Below are 16,204 nucleotides of genomic sequence, written 5' to 3'. Positions count from 1 at the left end.
TAAATGCAAAGTAGGAGAAAAAACTTGGCCAAGGTAGCTTCGGGGAATGAGGAAAACCAACGGATCTGGGAAAGGGGGAAAAGAAGGAGGTTTAATATATATAGTTCCTTCCATAAGGAAATATTTTATAGATATCTAAAGTAAAGTCCAAAGGGGATGGAGTTCTATCTATAAGAGTTTTCATGACAATAATTGAGATAAGTAGCCAAGTTTTAAACTTTACCCTCTCTCTCAATCAGCCTCCATGACCCATTATACGTCCCATCAATTCAAAGGTTTAGAGCAAAACTTTTAAATATAAAATATTATCATATGTATCAAATCAAATACATAAAGTTAGATGACTTGTAAAGGTACATCAAGAATCCTATCTGCCATTTATATAGCAATTAACAATAAAATTGTGGACCATTAGGTATTATCTTTGCCGAATTTTGTGCTCCAACTATATTTTCTTTCTAGGCAAAATGGTCAAAAACATCCATTCCATATTTCATTATTGAAATTAAATAAGGATGTAAGACATGAAAGAAAAGAGCATAAACCAAAAAAATAAAAAATTTAATAGCAAAATGAATGAGAGAGAGGAAAAAGCCAGCTCCTTACCATCCGCAACCCAAAACAACGGTAGACCATTTGATAAACAAAATACTAATGCAGCAAAATCTTTAATTCCAATAGTTTACCTTCTAACAAACGAGTTCAATATTAGTAATTCACTCCGATGATGCACCATCTGCCAAATATGAGCCCTCTCCAGAGCCCCATAAATCAACTCTAGCTTCTCGGGCTTCTTATCTTTCGTGTCAGTTTCAGATATTCTTCGAAGAAAATTGACCTCGACCACCTTATCTTGATGTCCAAAGCTTTCTGCCCTCGCCAACATCCTCAACTTGGTGCCCAAACATCACCTCCACAACTCTTAACATAGCCATCCACAACAATTATTATTCTCGATGTTGCACAATATCACGGTTATTGCCTTTAGTCGTCACAACTGCTACCCCATTGTCGTTGCTAACCCTTCACAGGCAAGATGGAAGAGAGTAGAAAGGTGGAGCGAGAAGAAAAAAGGAGAGGAAAAGAGAGGAAGAAGGGGCAAAGTTAGAGGGCCAAACCACAACAGCAGCCACTAGATATAGCCATCACCAACAGCCACCAGATCTGGCCAGTGATGTCCAGATCTGAGCAGCTACCACACCAGAAGCCGAAGAAAGGAGAATGAACGAGGGAGATAGGGGAATAGAGACAGAGAAGGAGAAAACAATAAAAGAAGAGAGAGGAAAGAGGGGAGAGGTGGTCAGCTAGCGATCGGCAATAGCTAAATCTGAACGATGATGGTCTGATCTAATCAGCAACTAGACCAAAATCTAGATAGAAAAGAAGGTGATACATCAAGAGAGAAGGATAAATAAAGAGAAAAGAAAGATGTTGAAGATTGGATGGCCCTAGCAATGGCCCGATCTAGCTAGTGACTACCTAATTTGACTAGCAACTATGCTAGAAGCCAAAGAGAAAAAGAGACAGAGTGATCGGAAAAGATGGAGAGAGAGAATGAGAGAAAGGGAGATAAATGAGAAATGAAAGAGGGGCTAGCGGTCGGCATGTTGAAACTAGCCGACCACTGGAAATGGCATAACTTGCAAGGGTGGCGGCTAAGGTTTTTGAGTCTAGTTTGCAAGGGTGGCGGCTAGGGTTTTTGGGTCGAGTTTGCAAGGGTATAAACCAATATGATCCAAGTATATTTTGGCTTCATCTGATCGTAAATGGAGAAATTTTCTAGATAAGAATGGAATAAAATTTTTAGTTAGAGAAATATCTATAATAGCAAGGTTACCTTAATAACACTATCTCAATTCTTCAAAAGCAAAATGATCATGATCTTTGGACATCAAACCATTCTTTAGACTATGAAGCCCAAAGACCATGAGTTAGCAAATTCACAACTAAATCTTCCTCAAGAGAGGTGGAATAAACTCGACGACTAAACACTATAACTAAACTAAAGATGTTCGGCTGTAGAATTGGGGAGAAATGAGCTATAACTGAACACAAAGTAGGATTTATATTAGAAGAGGGAGAGTTCTTGGTGTGGGTAGAACAAAGATTGGTGCCAACTGTAAAGCTCCGTGCTTTAGGCAGGCACAATAAAGATAGAGATGTGTCATTTTCGGGCTCTTAAAGAGATTCTTCTGCCCTCTTGAAATTATTTAGGTAATGCACAACCAACATAAAGATGTCATTCTTGTGCTATCTGAAAGAATTTATTGTCATTTGAAATGGTACAATAAAGATAAGCAAATCACTATTATGATATCAAAAAGATTGGCCTATCAATTATCATCTAAACTAATGATGTAATATACAATAACAATAGAGGTGTGATTTCTGTGTTGTCAAAATGATTTCTTTGCCCTTTGAAACTAATTTTGTAATGTAAATTAAAGATAGAGGTTCCATTCTCGCATTGCCAAAAACTTATTGCCATTTCAAATTAAATCTGTGTTGTACAATAAAGATAGAAATGCCATTCTCATCTGTCAAAAAAATTCTCTTGCCATTTGAAACTAATTTTGTAACTTTATCATAAATATAAAGCTGTCATCCTTGTGTTGTCAGAAAAATTCTCTTCCCATCTAAAACTAATTATGTAAATTTATACTAAAGTTAAGACTAGCTCATGTTTGCATATTGTCAAAACCAAAATTAAATTAAGTCGCCAATGATGGTAAATGCTACCCTAGAAGGGCAGCGATTTAAGACGCCACACATGAGAACCATGTCTGCCCAAGATGATTCAAGACACCATATATGAGATCTATACCAACCGAACCCCCAACACTGTTGGATGCACCATGCTAATTAGCACCACATGAGGCAGAGTGCTTAGATCTCACATAGGGCACCATCAATCGCCATCCACTTGGATGGTAGGGCTCATTATTGGTAACAACCTAATTGTTTCACTCAAATGACTCTTCTTGCACCATCTAGACAAATTACATAGTTTGCATTTTACCATTAACCAAAGAGCAATAGAAAGGGAATGATATTTAAGGAATTTCATCAAGTCATAGGTATTCCCCCATAACAGCAGATTACAATGCGAAACTAATTGGATTAGTGTGGTTTCAACTTGAGCTCGCTTGAGACCCATTAATTGTGGTCGGTTAGGGTCAAGCATGGTGGCCAAGCATGGGATAGATTGAATCTGGGCAATGTGCCAAGCAATGAAGGTTCAACCTCAGACAACTATAGTTTGTTCCAACTTGCACATCCATAATATTTCCATTTTTGATTACCTTTAACATGGACCCTTCTACTTTCTTGTACATAGCGCTCTTTTCTGAATAAAATTCAGAAAAAGTGTCTTACTTCCTCCAATTCACATAAAAAAAAAAAGAGAGAGATTATCTTTAACATGGAAGACAGTAAATCCAATGGAAGTTAAACAATAAACTTGGTCATCAGAGAAATATTTGTGCATATAATTTGCTATTGTTGTGATAAGTAGGAATATCACTAAAACTAAAATAGGATGATATTTTGCTTAATTGCTTGAGATATTTTTATTCTTTACCACAACTCAGTGATTTAAATTTTCTTCTCTACCCTCCTACTAAGTGATCAAGTAGGGTTAAGAACATATCTAAGCAAGGTCGGGATCCGTTGGTATTAGCAATTTCCTGGATGATTTGGCTGCAAAAGGAGTGCAAGAATTTTTCTACACAACTCTAACTCGGTAGTGGCAATTTTAAGGATGACTCTACATGACTTCTTGTTTTGGGAAGTGCTCTACAGCTATTAGAAGAAAGAGCTGAGTCATATTATTGTCTCTCTGCTCTCAATCTTCTAGTTCTCTTTTGCTCTTTATTCTTGTTTTCGGTGTTTTGTTTTCTATTGCTTCCATTTATTCTTCTATTCTTCTTTGCTTTTTCTTTGCTCTTCTTTCTTTTAGTTTTATTCCCCAAAAATTTCATGTAAATTCCTTAACCTTTTAATAAATTTTCTCTGGAAGGAGGGTCTTTAGCATCCCATGCTCTAAAAAAAAAATCCTCATCTTTCCAAAAAGTCATAAAGCTGACTTGCGATATTTGGCAGTGGCAACCATGAAGCTACCATTCACAGTTCTACTCTCCTAATAGTTTGCAGGTCAGTTTGTTTGGAACCACAGTTCTATTATTTGGAAGCACCAAATAAACCGACCAGCTCTAAAGAATAGGCTTCACACGGAAGAAGTATTGGCCAAAAAAGGATGGTCGATGAGCTCAGGTTGCTCTCTTTGTGGAGGAAGTTTGGAGATGATTGATTGTTATGTTGAAGGTTTAGATCAAAGGAGTTCTGTTGAAGTATGAGGTTGATTGTCATATCTGAATGCATTTATGTCCTCATGTTTCTTCTTCTTATATATATTTTGATTGTATGGTACATAGAAAAAGAATGATCTACTCTTGCAAGCTAAAAAGAGATCATCAAATTTGGTGTTACTGGTGGTGATGTGTAAACTTATTTTAGATCGAGCTTACCTACAGCCCACTCAACCAATGGGTTGTGGATCAGTGATGGAAGTTGGAAGTTCTCATCTTCGATCTGTTTCATGTCTTCAACATGTCAATTGGATAATTCAACACGCAATATTTTGAAGGAACAAAGTTTGATTATACTTTTCAGAAATGATAATAGCTTCTCTTCACATGGTATTCCATATACTTGTTTTTTAAGCAAACAATGGCAAGACCATCGCCCTTTCTATTGAGAAAATGAGGAATAATATTACTAATGCCGATCATTTGTGGGTAATAAGAAGTAGTACTTAGAATGTGAGAAAGATTTCGATAAAGAGTTCAATTTTTCTAAGAGGGTATTTGCATTATATCTTTGAAAAATGAAAATATGGTTTATTGTATATTTATATCTAAGAAATTTATACCTAAAATTGTTATTTATTAACATTATTAGCCAAAAATCTAATAAGAAGGTTATCCATGTAAAAACAGAATAATTTAATAAATGATGAATTTTGGAGAATAAATACGCAAGAAACTATATTTATTAATTTTTTTAAGAAAAAGAATTAGGCACAATGGATGTATGAGTTTACAGTTAAAAATGCTTTGCAATTGGTATTCTATGTCTGCTATTTTTTTAGATAAAAAAATAAAATAAATAATTTTCTATCTCTTTCCAATTTTGAACCATCTGGACTTCTTTTGCACCTAATGAAAAACTCCAATAAGGCCCATCTAGTGTGAGGCGCCGGTTAAAAAAGAAGAAGAAGAAGAAGAAGAAGAAGAAGAAGAAGAAGAAGAAGAAGAAGAAGAAGAAGAAGAAGAAGAAGAAGAAGAAGAAAGTTTTTTTGCACGATTCTCCTCCTCAATATCAATTTTTGTATGAATATCTTCCCAAAATTGATATTTGCATGTATGTCCTCGTAAAATATTTGTTTTACTATTCTACCCTTTTTTATCCTATTTACATACATACCCACACCATCTAACACCGTTAAAAAATTAACAGTTTTAAATTAAGATGATTAAAATATCCTTAATAGGTAGATGTGCAAAAAAAAAAAAAATTATAAGACGATTGTGATGGAAACAAAAAAGTAATTTTAAAATTTTATTTTATTTTTAATCAAAACAAATATGATTTTTATTAATGGTGTTAGAAGAACCGTTATATTAAGGGTATTTATGTAAAAATAGTATTTTATGAAGGTACAGAAATAAATATAAATTTTAAGAGGATATTTATGTAAATCTGAATTTTTAGAAGGATATTTATGAAAAAAAATCTAATAAAAAAACTACCATAAGGCCATATTTCAGCGATTTTGATCGCTCTCCCCCATTTTGACTAACGGAGAAAACGAACGGAAAATGACGATATCGCACTATTAAAACTATAATTAACGCAAAAAACTATAAGACGTAAGCGAAGCTATCCGCTCGATATTCTTAACAAAAAATTCATGGCCGACCGATCCCCGCATAGAAAATCTTATGCTTATCCAGCGACTGTTTCCACGCTCCTCAATTAGAAAGTTCCCGCGGAGCACGCAAATCAAGAGGGTGAGAGAGACACCATGCCGGGTGATTCCAAGTATGAACGGTATAGATTCTTTCCAAGTATCCGAAGCGGCGACGGAGTGGGATAACATACCGCTTATGTCGGCGGCGTTTCTATTTGTGAAGGATCCCTTCGCCCAAAAAGGCAACTTCTTCTCCTTCGAAAAACCTCGTTTAGGTTTTCTTGGCTGGCGTCTTTCTACCCCGTTTAGGGTTTTTATCGAATTGGACTTGGATTTCGATTTGATCTATCGATCCACAGGGTGGTGATTGCGGCGGAGGCTTGAATCCTTGGAGGGATTTCTTCGATTCGAGGCTAATGGCTCGGAATCCATCTTGCACGGTTTATATTGGTACGCTGCCGAATAATTTCCTCAACAATCTTTTATAATCTGTTCTCTTGTTGTGTTTTGTTTGATAGATCGGAAGATCGTTTTGGTTTCTTGTTTGTTTTCTTTAACCTTTATATCCGGTTAGATGTAGATAAGCAATTGGTGCTGTTCTTTGCTAACGCTTAGTTATCACGTATGATTTCGCTTGGAAGTGGAGTAGTTTGAGGATTTGGATGATATTTTTGGGGTTTTACTAATTTCTGGCATGAAATTGTTGCTAGATCTGGTTATGATGCCTTAAAATTTTGATGCCTAGATTGGCTTTAGGGCAGAGATTTGTTGTTTTCTTGGATATGGAAATTCCGAATTATCTCCGAAAGGTTAAATTTTGTTGATTTCTTGAGTCCTTAGTGAGGGTTTATTTGAAATTGCTTGGGTTAGGTTGCATCCTGTGAGCTGGTCCTGACGGAAGTCTTAGCAAGATTCATTGTCGATCTTCTCATGTCTTGATCGTCCTATGGCTTTGTTGGACTTGCATCTTCTGCGAATATTTTGGAGGAAACATTGTATTCTTCTGACCTGGGGTACTGAAGTGCTCCATATTTTTACAAATCAGCTCGAAACCTCTGAGTCTGAGCAGATGCACCGTTATTTGTTATTTAGTTGCCATCAGATCATTATCTAACTGATTTGTTAAAAATTTATGGCACATAGTGCCCGGTTTTTAACTATTTGAAACATTTTGTTTTGCTCTTTTGACTATATGTGCTATGGCCTTGGACTTTGATATGTCTCATGAAGCCGTTTCTGCGTATCATGGAAATGTTGGTGGTAGTTATGGCAAAATGGAAGGGTCCAGGTAACAAATATTACTAGTTGGAATTATTCAACAAAGATAGATTGCATGTCCTTGTTTAATATTCTTCTGGGTTTTTTGGGGTTCTGTCATCTCCCAAAAAAAAAAAAAAAGATATGAAGTGGGTTTTTATCTGATATTCTTATCCTCTGAAGATATCATAACTGCTTTCTAATTGCATTTGCCTATATGTCTAGATTAATATGAAATGCATATTTGGTAGTGGTTGGATCAAAGCCCATTTCTTGTTGTCAGACTTTTGTGGGTGGAGGCTTCTGGTAATTTTAGGGAATAATGCTTGCTATACTGTAATTTGAAGGGAGCTTTAGGCCTTTACAATTGTCACATTGATAGTGAGTTTGCTTTCTTTTAGTAGAATGTTTTGTTGTTTCTTTGGTTAACAGTGTATTGCTGTTGCTGCATATGTAATTCTTTGTTTTTTGTGTAGCTATAGGAATTTTTTGCCTTGGGCATGACAACTGCATTCTTTCAAGTAGTTGAATTCTTGCAAGGTTTTTAATGCTTATACCTTTAAAAATGTAAAGGTATAAGCATACAATGGGGGCAAAGTGGTTTATGATTAAATCTGAGGCATTTTTATCATTTGGTAGATCTACGCTCATGGCCTATTTCGGGTTCATTGGGAGGTTTGGCAACAACTGTTTCTCATGTCTGGACTTAGTCCTGCTTCTTCATCGTGTAGTAGCTGTTCAATAATGACTTTTGGTTTTATGCTTTTCGTTCCCCTTTTTTCATCAACTTTTTCAATTCTACTTTGAACTTGTTTTGTGAGCAATTTGGTGCTACTTTGGTACCCAGTGCTTTTATGAACAAATAAACTGGCTCTCGAGCTAAGATGGCATGTATGTTCACATTGTGGCAAGTATGTCCACAATGATTTGCATTACCCTTTTTATACGCTTTCATTTTTATTATATGATAGTGTGCTTGTTTTGGAATTGCTTATCCAATTTCCGTGCTTTCTTTGTTTCTTTATGTTATCAATCAGCTGAAAATATACTTTGGAATTCCATTCTATTTATGAGTTGGTTTTTATTTTGCAAATTGTTGCCGTCTCTCTCATTTGATGTTATTAAGTTTATTATTTTGTTCTATAAAGTTTCTTTTGTAGGAAACCAGTGTGGTTAAACAATTTTATCAACTCCTGGAAGGACGTTGTTGTTGTATTAATTATCTGTTTTTTTAATAGGTAATTTGGATGAAAAGATCAGCGAGAGAGTATTGTATGATATTCTTATTCAGGTAGGTCGTGTAATAGACCTATATATACCTCGGGATAAGGAAACTAACCGTCACAAGGGCTATGCTTTCGCGGAATATGAAACGGAGGAGATTGCTGAGTATGCTGTTAAGCTTTTTTCAGGGCTTGTTCGTCTAAATAATAAAACTCTTAAATTTGCGGTGCGTGTTTGATTTCCTTCTCCCTTCCAATCCTTCTCCCCTTCTTCTTTCGTCATCCTTAGTGACTTAACAATCTGTCACAGTTTTTAGGTTTGACTAGGAGATTCTAATCATGGTAGAAATCTAGGGACTAGTGTTCCAGATTAGCTGTATGCAGACATTCATTACCATTTATTAAAAAGATCGTAGCATAATTCAGCAATTATTAGAGATAAAAAATGATTTTTATGAACTAATGAAAAAATGGTTTGCAATTTTTTTCTACAATGTAGTCTTATTGATGGCTTTATTTGCATTACACAGTATCTGTAGGTACCTAGTAATTTTGTGTATCTTTACATAATCAGAAATTATTAGATCATTAGAAAAGTTATTTGCTTTTCATTCTTTTAATAATTTTAAAATTAGTACTCACATAGAAACAAAATAACAATGTTGATAACTTATTGAATATGGTCTGAAGATGCAATTTTTTATGATTTAATTTGGATGGCCAATTGCCTCTAGGCATTGTATTATTACATCACCTGTGTTATGCTAGTTTGACCTAACTTTTTCAATTTGAACAGATTTCTGGCCAAGACAAGCCCTCTCAAAACACCATCTCTCCAATAACACCTAAACCATTTTCTCCTCTACCAAAACCATTGCCAATGCATTCTGTGCATGCTCCAGACACAGATGCGTCTCGAGCAAATCCAGTAACAACAGCACAGGAATTAATTAACTACAGGGTCTCTGGTGGCACCCATTCTATTTCTCCTGCTTATCCCCAAGGTGTGACTGATTTCCTTAGATTTATCCTGCATCTGCCAAACTAATTTTCTTACTTCTTATTGATCTCATACATTAGCAACTTTTTGATGTCACAGCATCTGCTGAAGGGTTAATAAGTAGGGGGCTCTGCAATGGCAATTATGAGTATAGTAGGCGTGTTTTGGGGGCTATGTTGAACAATGTTAGTCACCCTGGTGCCAGACATCCAGTCACCTACCCATCTTATTAGCATAGAGCTCAACTCTGGAGCGTGGGGTATGTATTATCATTAACTTGGTGCTGCAAAAAGAAGTTCTAGTTGTAGAGCCCTTCAGGCTTTTCTTCCTTCTATCTTCTTAGCAGATTAAGCCTGTGTAGGGCAGATCCAGCAGAATTGCAGCCTGTTTTCTCATATTCAGCACCCTTACATGCAGGCCTGATCGTTCCTTAAATATCAGTTTCTATGCTTTATGTTTGTAAGTTGCTAATTACCGGTCAGATGTAGGACTGAGTATCCTGATCTGCAGCTGGACTCCTTTGCTTAATTGGTCTGTGTGATAATTGTATGTAGGGTAATTTCTTAGTTTCTTGGGTTATTCCTGATCTCATGTTTCCCGTTGTACCAAATCTCCTTCCTGTAATGTAAAGTATTGTGACATGGAATGATATTCAGAAGTTGCAGTTGGGCTCCATTGCTTTGTGGGCTTGGTCCATTGGTTGCTGTGCTAATTCCAATAGAAGAAATTGCAAGCAGATTATATGATATCCTTTTTTCCCATTTTAATTAAATTATAACTTGAAGAAATGAGTTGGTCTTGATTTAGGGAGGTCTAGCTTGTTCTTTACCCACTTCAGTCTTCACTGTTAGCGACGTTACTATTTAATTGCCTCCACCTGCATCCAACGTGACAGTACGAAGTGCCACTGTGGATTTTACAAGAATTAAAGGAGGTAAGCTGTATTTGGTATACAATGGCAACCAGAGGTTGCAGTTGCGTATTATGATATAGCAGACTTGATTGTTAATTTGCTACGTTGTACTGCTTAGTTGGCTGCATTTTTAAATTTATGTCTGGGAAGTCTTCATGCGCTGAGGTCTCAATCATGCATTTGGAGCCGTCCCTGTAGCAGCATCAAACTTCCCAAGTTTTGCCCCACCTGTTTTGGTTAGGTTTAGAGAACTACATTTGTCAAGCATTTTTGGTTTTAGGCTATCTTGATGTTAATATAAGCTAATAAAATGCATCAAATAGTTTGGATCACCTACACCCATCTTTATATTTGTTGGTCAAGATTGATGATTTTTTTTTTAGTATATTTGCAATTTCTATAATGTCAAATTAAGCTAATAAAATGTATGTCAAATTGTTTAGAAAATTCCATCTGTTTCCCTTGTCCATTAGCCAAGGCCAATAATTTCTCTTTCACTATAATGTGAAGTGTTGCCCATTATACCAAATCCCCTTCCCGGTAATGTGTAGAATGACATGGAAGAAGATCTTTTGGTCAGGCCTTCAAGTGCAATAATTTCAACTATATTTGGTTTAACCAAACTGAAGCTGACAGTTTTCCTTTTTAACATTTAATTGAATGCGATGTTTGCACTTCTATATGCTGGTTAAAGGAACGTCCAGCTTTGAAAGTTATTCTTGCATTGTTAATATGTTGGTGGTGTTAGGTGTTTTCAGGTTTTGTGGTTTGGGGATTTGTATGTAAATTATAGCATGCAAAATCTGATGTTTTAACTTTTGATGTCTTAATAATTTAATATGATTGGTTGGTGTATTTGCTTCTTTCATTGTTCATAGAATATAATTTTTCGTGCCACAAGGTTTGTAATACAGTATTTAATTGAACTAACTATGTGAATTTCGGAAAATGGCTGTTATTCTTGTTTAGTTGTAATTGATACTGGTTAAATGGGTTTCTCTCTCTCTCTCTCTCTCTCTCTCTCTCTCTCTCTCTCTCTCTCTTACATATGTCAGTCAACTTCATTGAAAATGACCTCCTGGACGTATAACACTGGCCAGAGGGTCTCGTCATTTAATATGAGTGAATGAAGGAGACTGAATTTGAATTTATTTGGGTTGTAACCAATTTTTCTTCATTGCGCATTTGCTTTACAAGCCTGTTGCTGAAATCATGTGTTGTAATGGTGGTGATGATTTTGTTAGAATATGATATGATTGGGGTGCCTGCTAAGTCTAAACTCTAAACTGTTTTAATGGTTATTACGTTGTAATTTTGTTATTAACTGTCTCAAGCATACGATACCTTTTCCAAATTATTATGGCTGACTGTTGAAATTAGATATGAAGCCTTTTTGAAGTGTAATGTATGGTAGGTTTTACCAGGATCCCCGAACCTTTTATTCTAACCTTTCCTTGGGGGCGAAGTTCGGGGGAGATTATTGTGTGGTCCTTTCCTCTGTTTGGTCGCACTTAGATGGAACTATTTTTGTTATGTGGATTGTGTTCGCATTAAACTATGGGTACTGGGATCTAATTCGGTACTCCAGCGAACGATCCCATATGTTATTTTTGAATCCAGTTTTATTGTCTACAATAACGTATGTTGTCAGCTTTCTGCTTATGAGTTTGAACACAATTGGAAGAGGTAATATAAGTTTGTGCAAGGAATGTAATATCAGGCTATATGCTACCTTTGAGCATATGGTATGTGATACAACAAACTCAAAATAAAGCAGATGCCAATGAAATTCGTGTGGTTATTTTAGATGTTACGTTTAGGCAGTGTAGCTTTATTTTTTTCTGAAAAGTGTAACTTGTATAAAATGTAGGATGGTTCTTATGGTATGGTGGCAAGTTCTATTTCTTTCCTTTCTTCATTTTAGAACGTTAGAAAGCATAGTCTGATGCAAGCATGATACAAGCTTGATGCTCAAGGACAATAATTTATGTAGTGAAAAATAAGTAAGCTGTGATAAAGAATGGCATGGAAATTCTGAATAGAATGATTTAGCAAACAGCGAAGTAAATTTAGTTTTTAACATGTGTTTTTAGGGGAAAATTAGATTTTAGAAGCTCTGTCATGACAATTAAATGTTCATATTAAGTGAAATAAATATTTATTTGACTTGTTCGATTCATATTGATTTGTTTCTGATGCTGCTAATTCTTTCTCTTTTAAATTTGAGCAATCGAAGTCATTTTGGTTAGATGTTGGATGTTGAAGTAGTTGAATTATGTGATTTCATTCAGCCTGTCAAAAAAAAAGAAAAAGAAAAATTATTTGTAATGTTTACATAGTTAAATAGTAAATAGAGAGATTGTTTAGTTAATAATCATTTCTTAGGTTGATCGGACTAAGTAACCAGTTGAAGGAAGGAATGATTTTTCCTAGTTGAGATATTATTCGGTGAGAACTTTCAAAATGAAGATCAGATATTTGTATAATCTTTTTAGCAAATTTTTCCAGCTTTGTTGTTCTATTCTCTAATCATACGGATGACAGCCATGTATGAAATTTAATAGTTGTCATGGTTATAGAATGTGTGGTTTTTAGTGGATGTTTTTATCAGCATTTTTCTTCGAACCAGCAGAAGCAAGTATGATTACGAACTTTAATACGTAAGATATCTACAATTCAAGAATAAAGTAATTTGTTTTTTTTAAAAGAAAGTATGAACTAATTTTTTTTTTGTCTTAATGATGATGTGGGATTGTTCTTCTGCAAAAAATGATACTAACATCAATGGTATAGACATTTGCAAGTTATGTAAAGTTGTACCATAAAGTTGTCATTAGATTTATATAAATTACAATGACTAAATATTTTTAGTGCAATCTTTGTAAATATAGGTAAATATTAATGGAAAATAATTGATAAGTTATTTTGAGTTATTTTATCAAACTATTGATGGTGCAAGTTGTTATGAAGAAGCTAAATCCATATTTATTACTCTGCTCGTTGCAACAAGTTGTGGGATAGGTCCGTCTACATGTTTTTTTAATTAAGATTTTATCTTTCTTATATGTTCTAGAATTTTTTCAAAAGTTGTTATAATTTTTATATTTTAATGATTTTATGAACTTAATTAATTTAATAAGTACTATAGTATTATCTTTTTTGCTTGATCTACATCTAGATTGATGAGAATATGGCTATAATCCAGCACTCTAAGCTTATCTATCATGGATTGTGACAGGGTTCTAGACAATCTAGAGGTAGATCGAGGAAAGAAGGGAATATTATGGTAATATATTAAATTAACTAAAATTGTTGAATCGTTAAAGATAAAAATTTTACAATTTTTTTTTTTGTAAGTCCATGACATTAGGAGGCGATGACAATATGAAGAATGCACGGTTATGATCTTCTTCTTCTTCTTCTTTTTTGTTGCTCAAGGTATAAATCTATTTGATGACTTGTTGCAACAAGCAAAAAAAATAACAATGCTACTGGGGTGGTAGCTTAGTGGAACTGAGCCTTTACTTTCACCCGCGCAGTCTGAGTTCGAAACGCGCGGGCCGTATGCTCTCCGCTCGGACATGTGTGGTGGGAGGGCTTATTGGTCCGCTGTTAGCTTTGGTGGTGCCGAGTGTGACATACTCACACGAAGGAGTCGTGCCAGAGCCTAGAAGGATAATCGAGTCGAGTCCACGGGTGGGGAAGGTATGAGTAAAAACGGCCTGCGTGCCCAACACACAGTCAGTTTTGCTCGTATCGCACATTCTTCTGGTGGGGTGGGTCCTAGTGAAAGCTCCCCCCCCCCCCCCCCCCCTCCTCCTCTTTTCTTAAGAAAAAAAAATTATGGATTTTATTTATTTGAGACAACTTGCAAGGTTGGCAATAAGTTCAGAATGAGGTTTTTATTGCGGTTGAGATCTTGGTTTTTAAGATCTTGATGTAGGTTTGGCCTGTATAAATTGATAAAATATGAGATATCACTACAATATAATTTTTAATCATTTTTTATTTAAATATTTTTTACTAATAAATCTCAAAATGAATGCTGAAAATATATTTTTTAATCTTCGTTCTTAGCTTGGAAATATTGGCTGATTTTGGTTACATTTAAGTTTCCTATTTTTTAGGCCTTGGTTGCTTAGTATTGGATATGTCGACATTTTAAAACGTTGATTCAAAGTAAGTCAACAAAATAATTTATTAAGTATTTGTTATTAATGTATATCTAGTGTTACATGGATTATATTTTAGAATTTTAGTGACAATTATTCACAAGATCGAAACAGAGATTCATGGTTGTATTCCTATGCAACTTGCAATAAGGTATAATGTTGGTGACGTTGTTAGGTGTTATGTTTGTTTTTAAAAAAAAGAAAAAGAAATATAACATTATATAGATAAAAAATCAGTTTGTTTTTGTTGAGGAATATACTAATTATTTTTTAAAAAATTATTTATTTGTTTTAAAATTTAATTTTAGATTTTAGGTATCTTATACTTATTAAAATTTGTGATTGTATTGGAGAACTTGGTTTGTTTTGACTATTTTGATAAAAATGTTTAATAGCGCATGGGAAAGTCCCTTAATAAAGTTTACAATCTATACTTATTAGAGAATATGGCCATTATATATATTTAATTTAGTACGTGTTTCCTGGTAAAAAATATTCGGTTTATTTGTATTTCTATTTAATTATGTATAGTATTGTTGAGCTTTTAAAGGAATTAAGCAATCTTACTAGCTTAATTTACCTTCTATCCAGTAATATTTTTGATTTATATTCACATAATTTAACTAATTTATATTTATATTTATAGTTGTACTTTAAATATCTGATGTCTGTCTATATTTTTATTTGTTTAAAATAAATACTGATGTTGACTTTTGTACTTGATTAATATCTATTGAGCATGGCGAAATAAATGTGGATATGGTATTTGATCTATTCTAAGCCATAAATGTGTTGCAATTAAAAAGCATGGCCGGACAAACTTTGCGACTCTAGAGTAATGCAATAATATCTGATGATATATTGTAGGCGCGGCATGTTATTATGAACTCTACTGGAGCATTTGTTGAATGACTTTTGGCCAAGCCAACATGCAAGCAAGACCGGGGTACCTTGTATGAGCCTGACCAAGGGGGACCTAAGGGGCGCGATGGAGGAAGAGGAGTGTGTACAAGGTTCCAGAGCTTACAAGTAGACACCAAGGAGATCTACCAGGCGAGAGAAGGGGGCAAGGAGGACATAGCGGCTTACAGGTTCCCATAGGATGCCTGGAGTCAAAGGAACTAGTTCGTGCAAGCTATTCGGTGATGGTCAGAGGCAGCACTCAGCATTAGGTGACTACTGGAGCTACTTGCACTGTTTACTAGATATGGTTGACTAGGAACACTCGAATTTTTGTTGAGAGCAACTTGTCTCCCGAGATTTGTTGTGGAGCGTGTTCGAGCATAGGCAGCGAAGTTCCGTCATACTACCTCCTTATAGGGGCCTTTGACAGTTCGGGACATCTGAGACTCCTATTCTACTCAGGCAGCATCTCGTATGGTGTTCTTTATTTAGGAGCCTTCATTTTCGAGTTTTCTTAAGGTCAATTTTGATGGATCAAATTTGGATGGAGAGAGGAGAGGTGCAGGTTTTGTCATCAAAGATCAGAGTTCCAAAATAGTAGCAGCTGGTGGTGTTGCAAAGCTGTGAGCCGCTTGGGCAGGCTTTTGCCATATGCGGCATGTTGTGCAGGCCAGCTCTATCATATTGGAGGGTGACTCGATCATGGTAATCAGTTGGATCCAAGAGGTCTGAGTGGTTTAGGGTTGGATCACCTCCTGATGCGAG

General features: G+C 35.3%; 1 protein-coding gene and 1 long non-coding RNA gene across 3 annotated transcripts; one reads left to right on the top strand and one right to left on the bottom strand.

The window, feature by feature from the left end:
* Positions 1-652: 652 nt before the first annotated feature.
* Positions 653-2,091, bottom strand: LOC120113238. The gene is made up of 2 exons (XR_005515025.1): positions 1,119-2,091; positions 653-1,023 (listed from the first exon to the last, which is right to left on the bottom strand). It is a non-coding gene; the product is annotated as an uncharacterized LOC120113238 (long non-coding RNA).
* Positions 2,092-6,139: 4,048 nt separating this feature from the next.
* On the top strand, positions 6,140-10,134 carry LOC103719502 (splicing factor 3B subunit 4). Of its 2 annotated transcripts, none has more exons than XM_008808779.4 (4): positions 6,140-6,421; positions 8,467-8,678; positions 9,248-9,455; positions 9,551-10,134. In XM_008808779.4, exons 1-4 carry the CDS (start codon positions 6,388-6,390, stop codon positions 9,682-9,684), a joined length of 588 nt encoding a protein of 195 aa, XP_008807001.1. In that variant the 5' UTR covers positions 6,140-6,387; the 3' UTR covers positions 9,685-10,134. The 2 variants fall into 2 exon arrangements, with proteins under 2 accessions (XP_008807001.1, XP_008807003.1); XM_008808781.4 differs by having other exon boundaries at positions 6,203-6,421; positions 8,467-8,519.
* The last annotated feature ends 6,070 nt before the right edge of the window (positions 10,135-16,204 follow it).

The sequence above is a fragment of the Phoenix dactylifera genome, chromosome 1, assembly GCF_009389715.1.
Source record: "Phoenix dactylifera cultivar Barhee BC4 chromosome 1, palm_55x_up_171113_PBpolish2nd_filt_p, whole genome shotgun sequence".
Taxonomy (NCBI): domain Eukaryota; kingdom Viridiplantae; phylum Streptophyta; class Magnoliopsida; order Arecales; family Arecaceae; genus Phoenix; species Phoenix dactylifera.
This window is presented reverse-complemented; position numbering and strand designations above follow the sequence as displayed.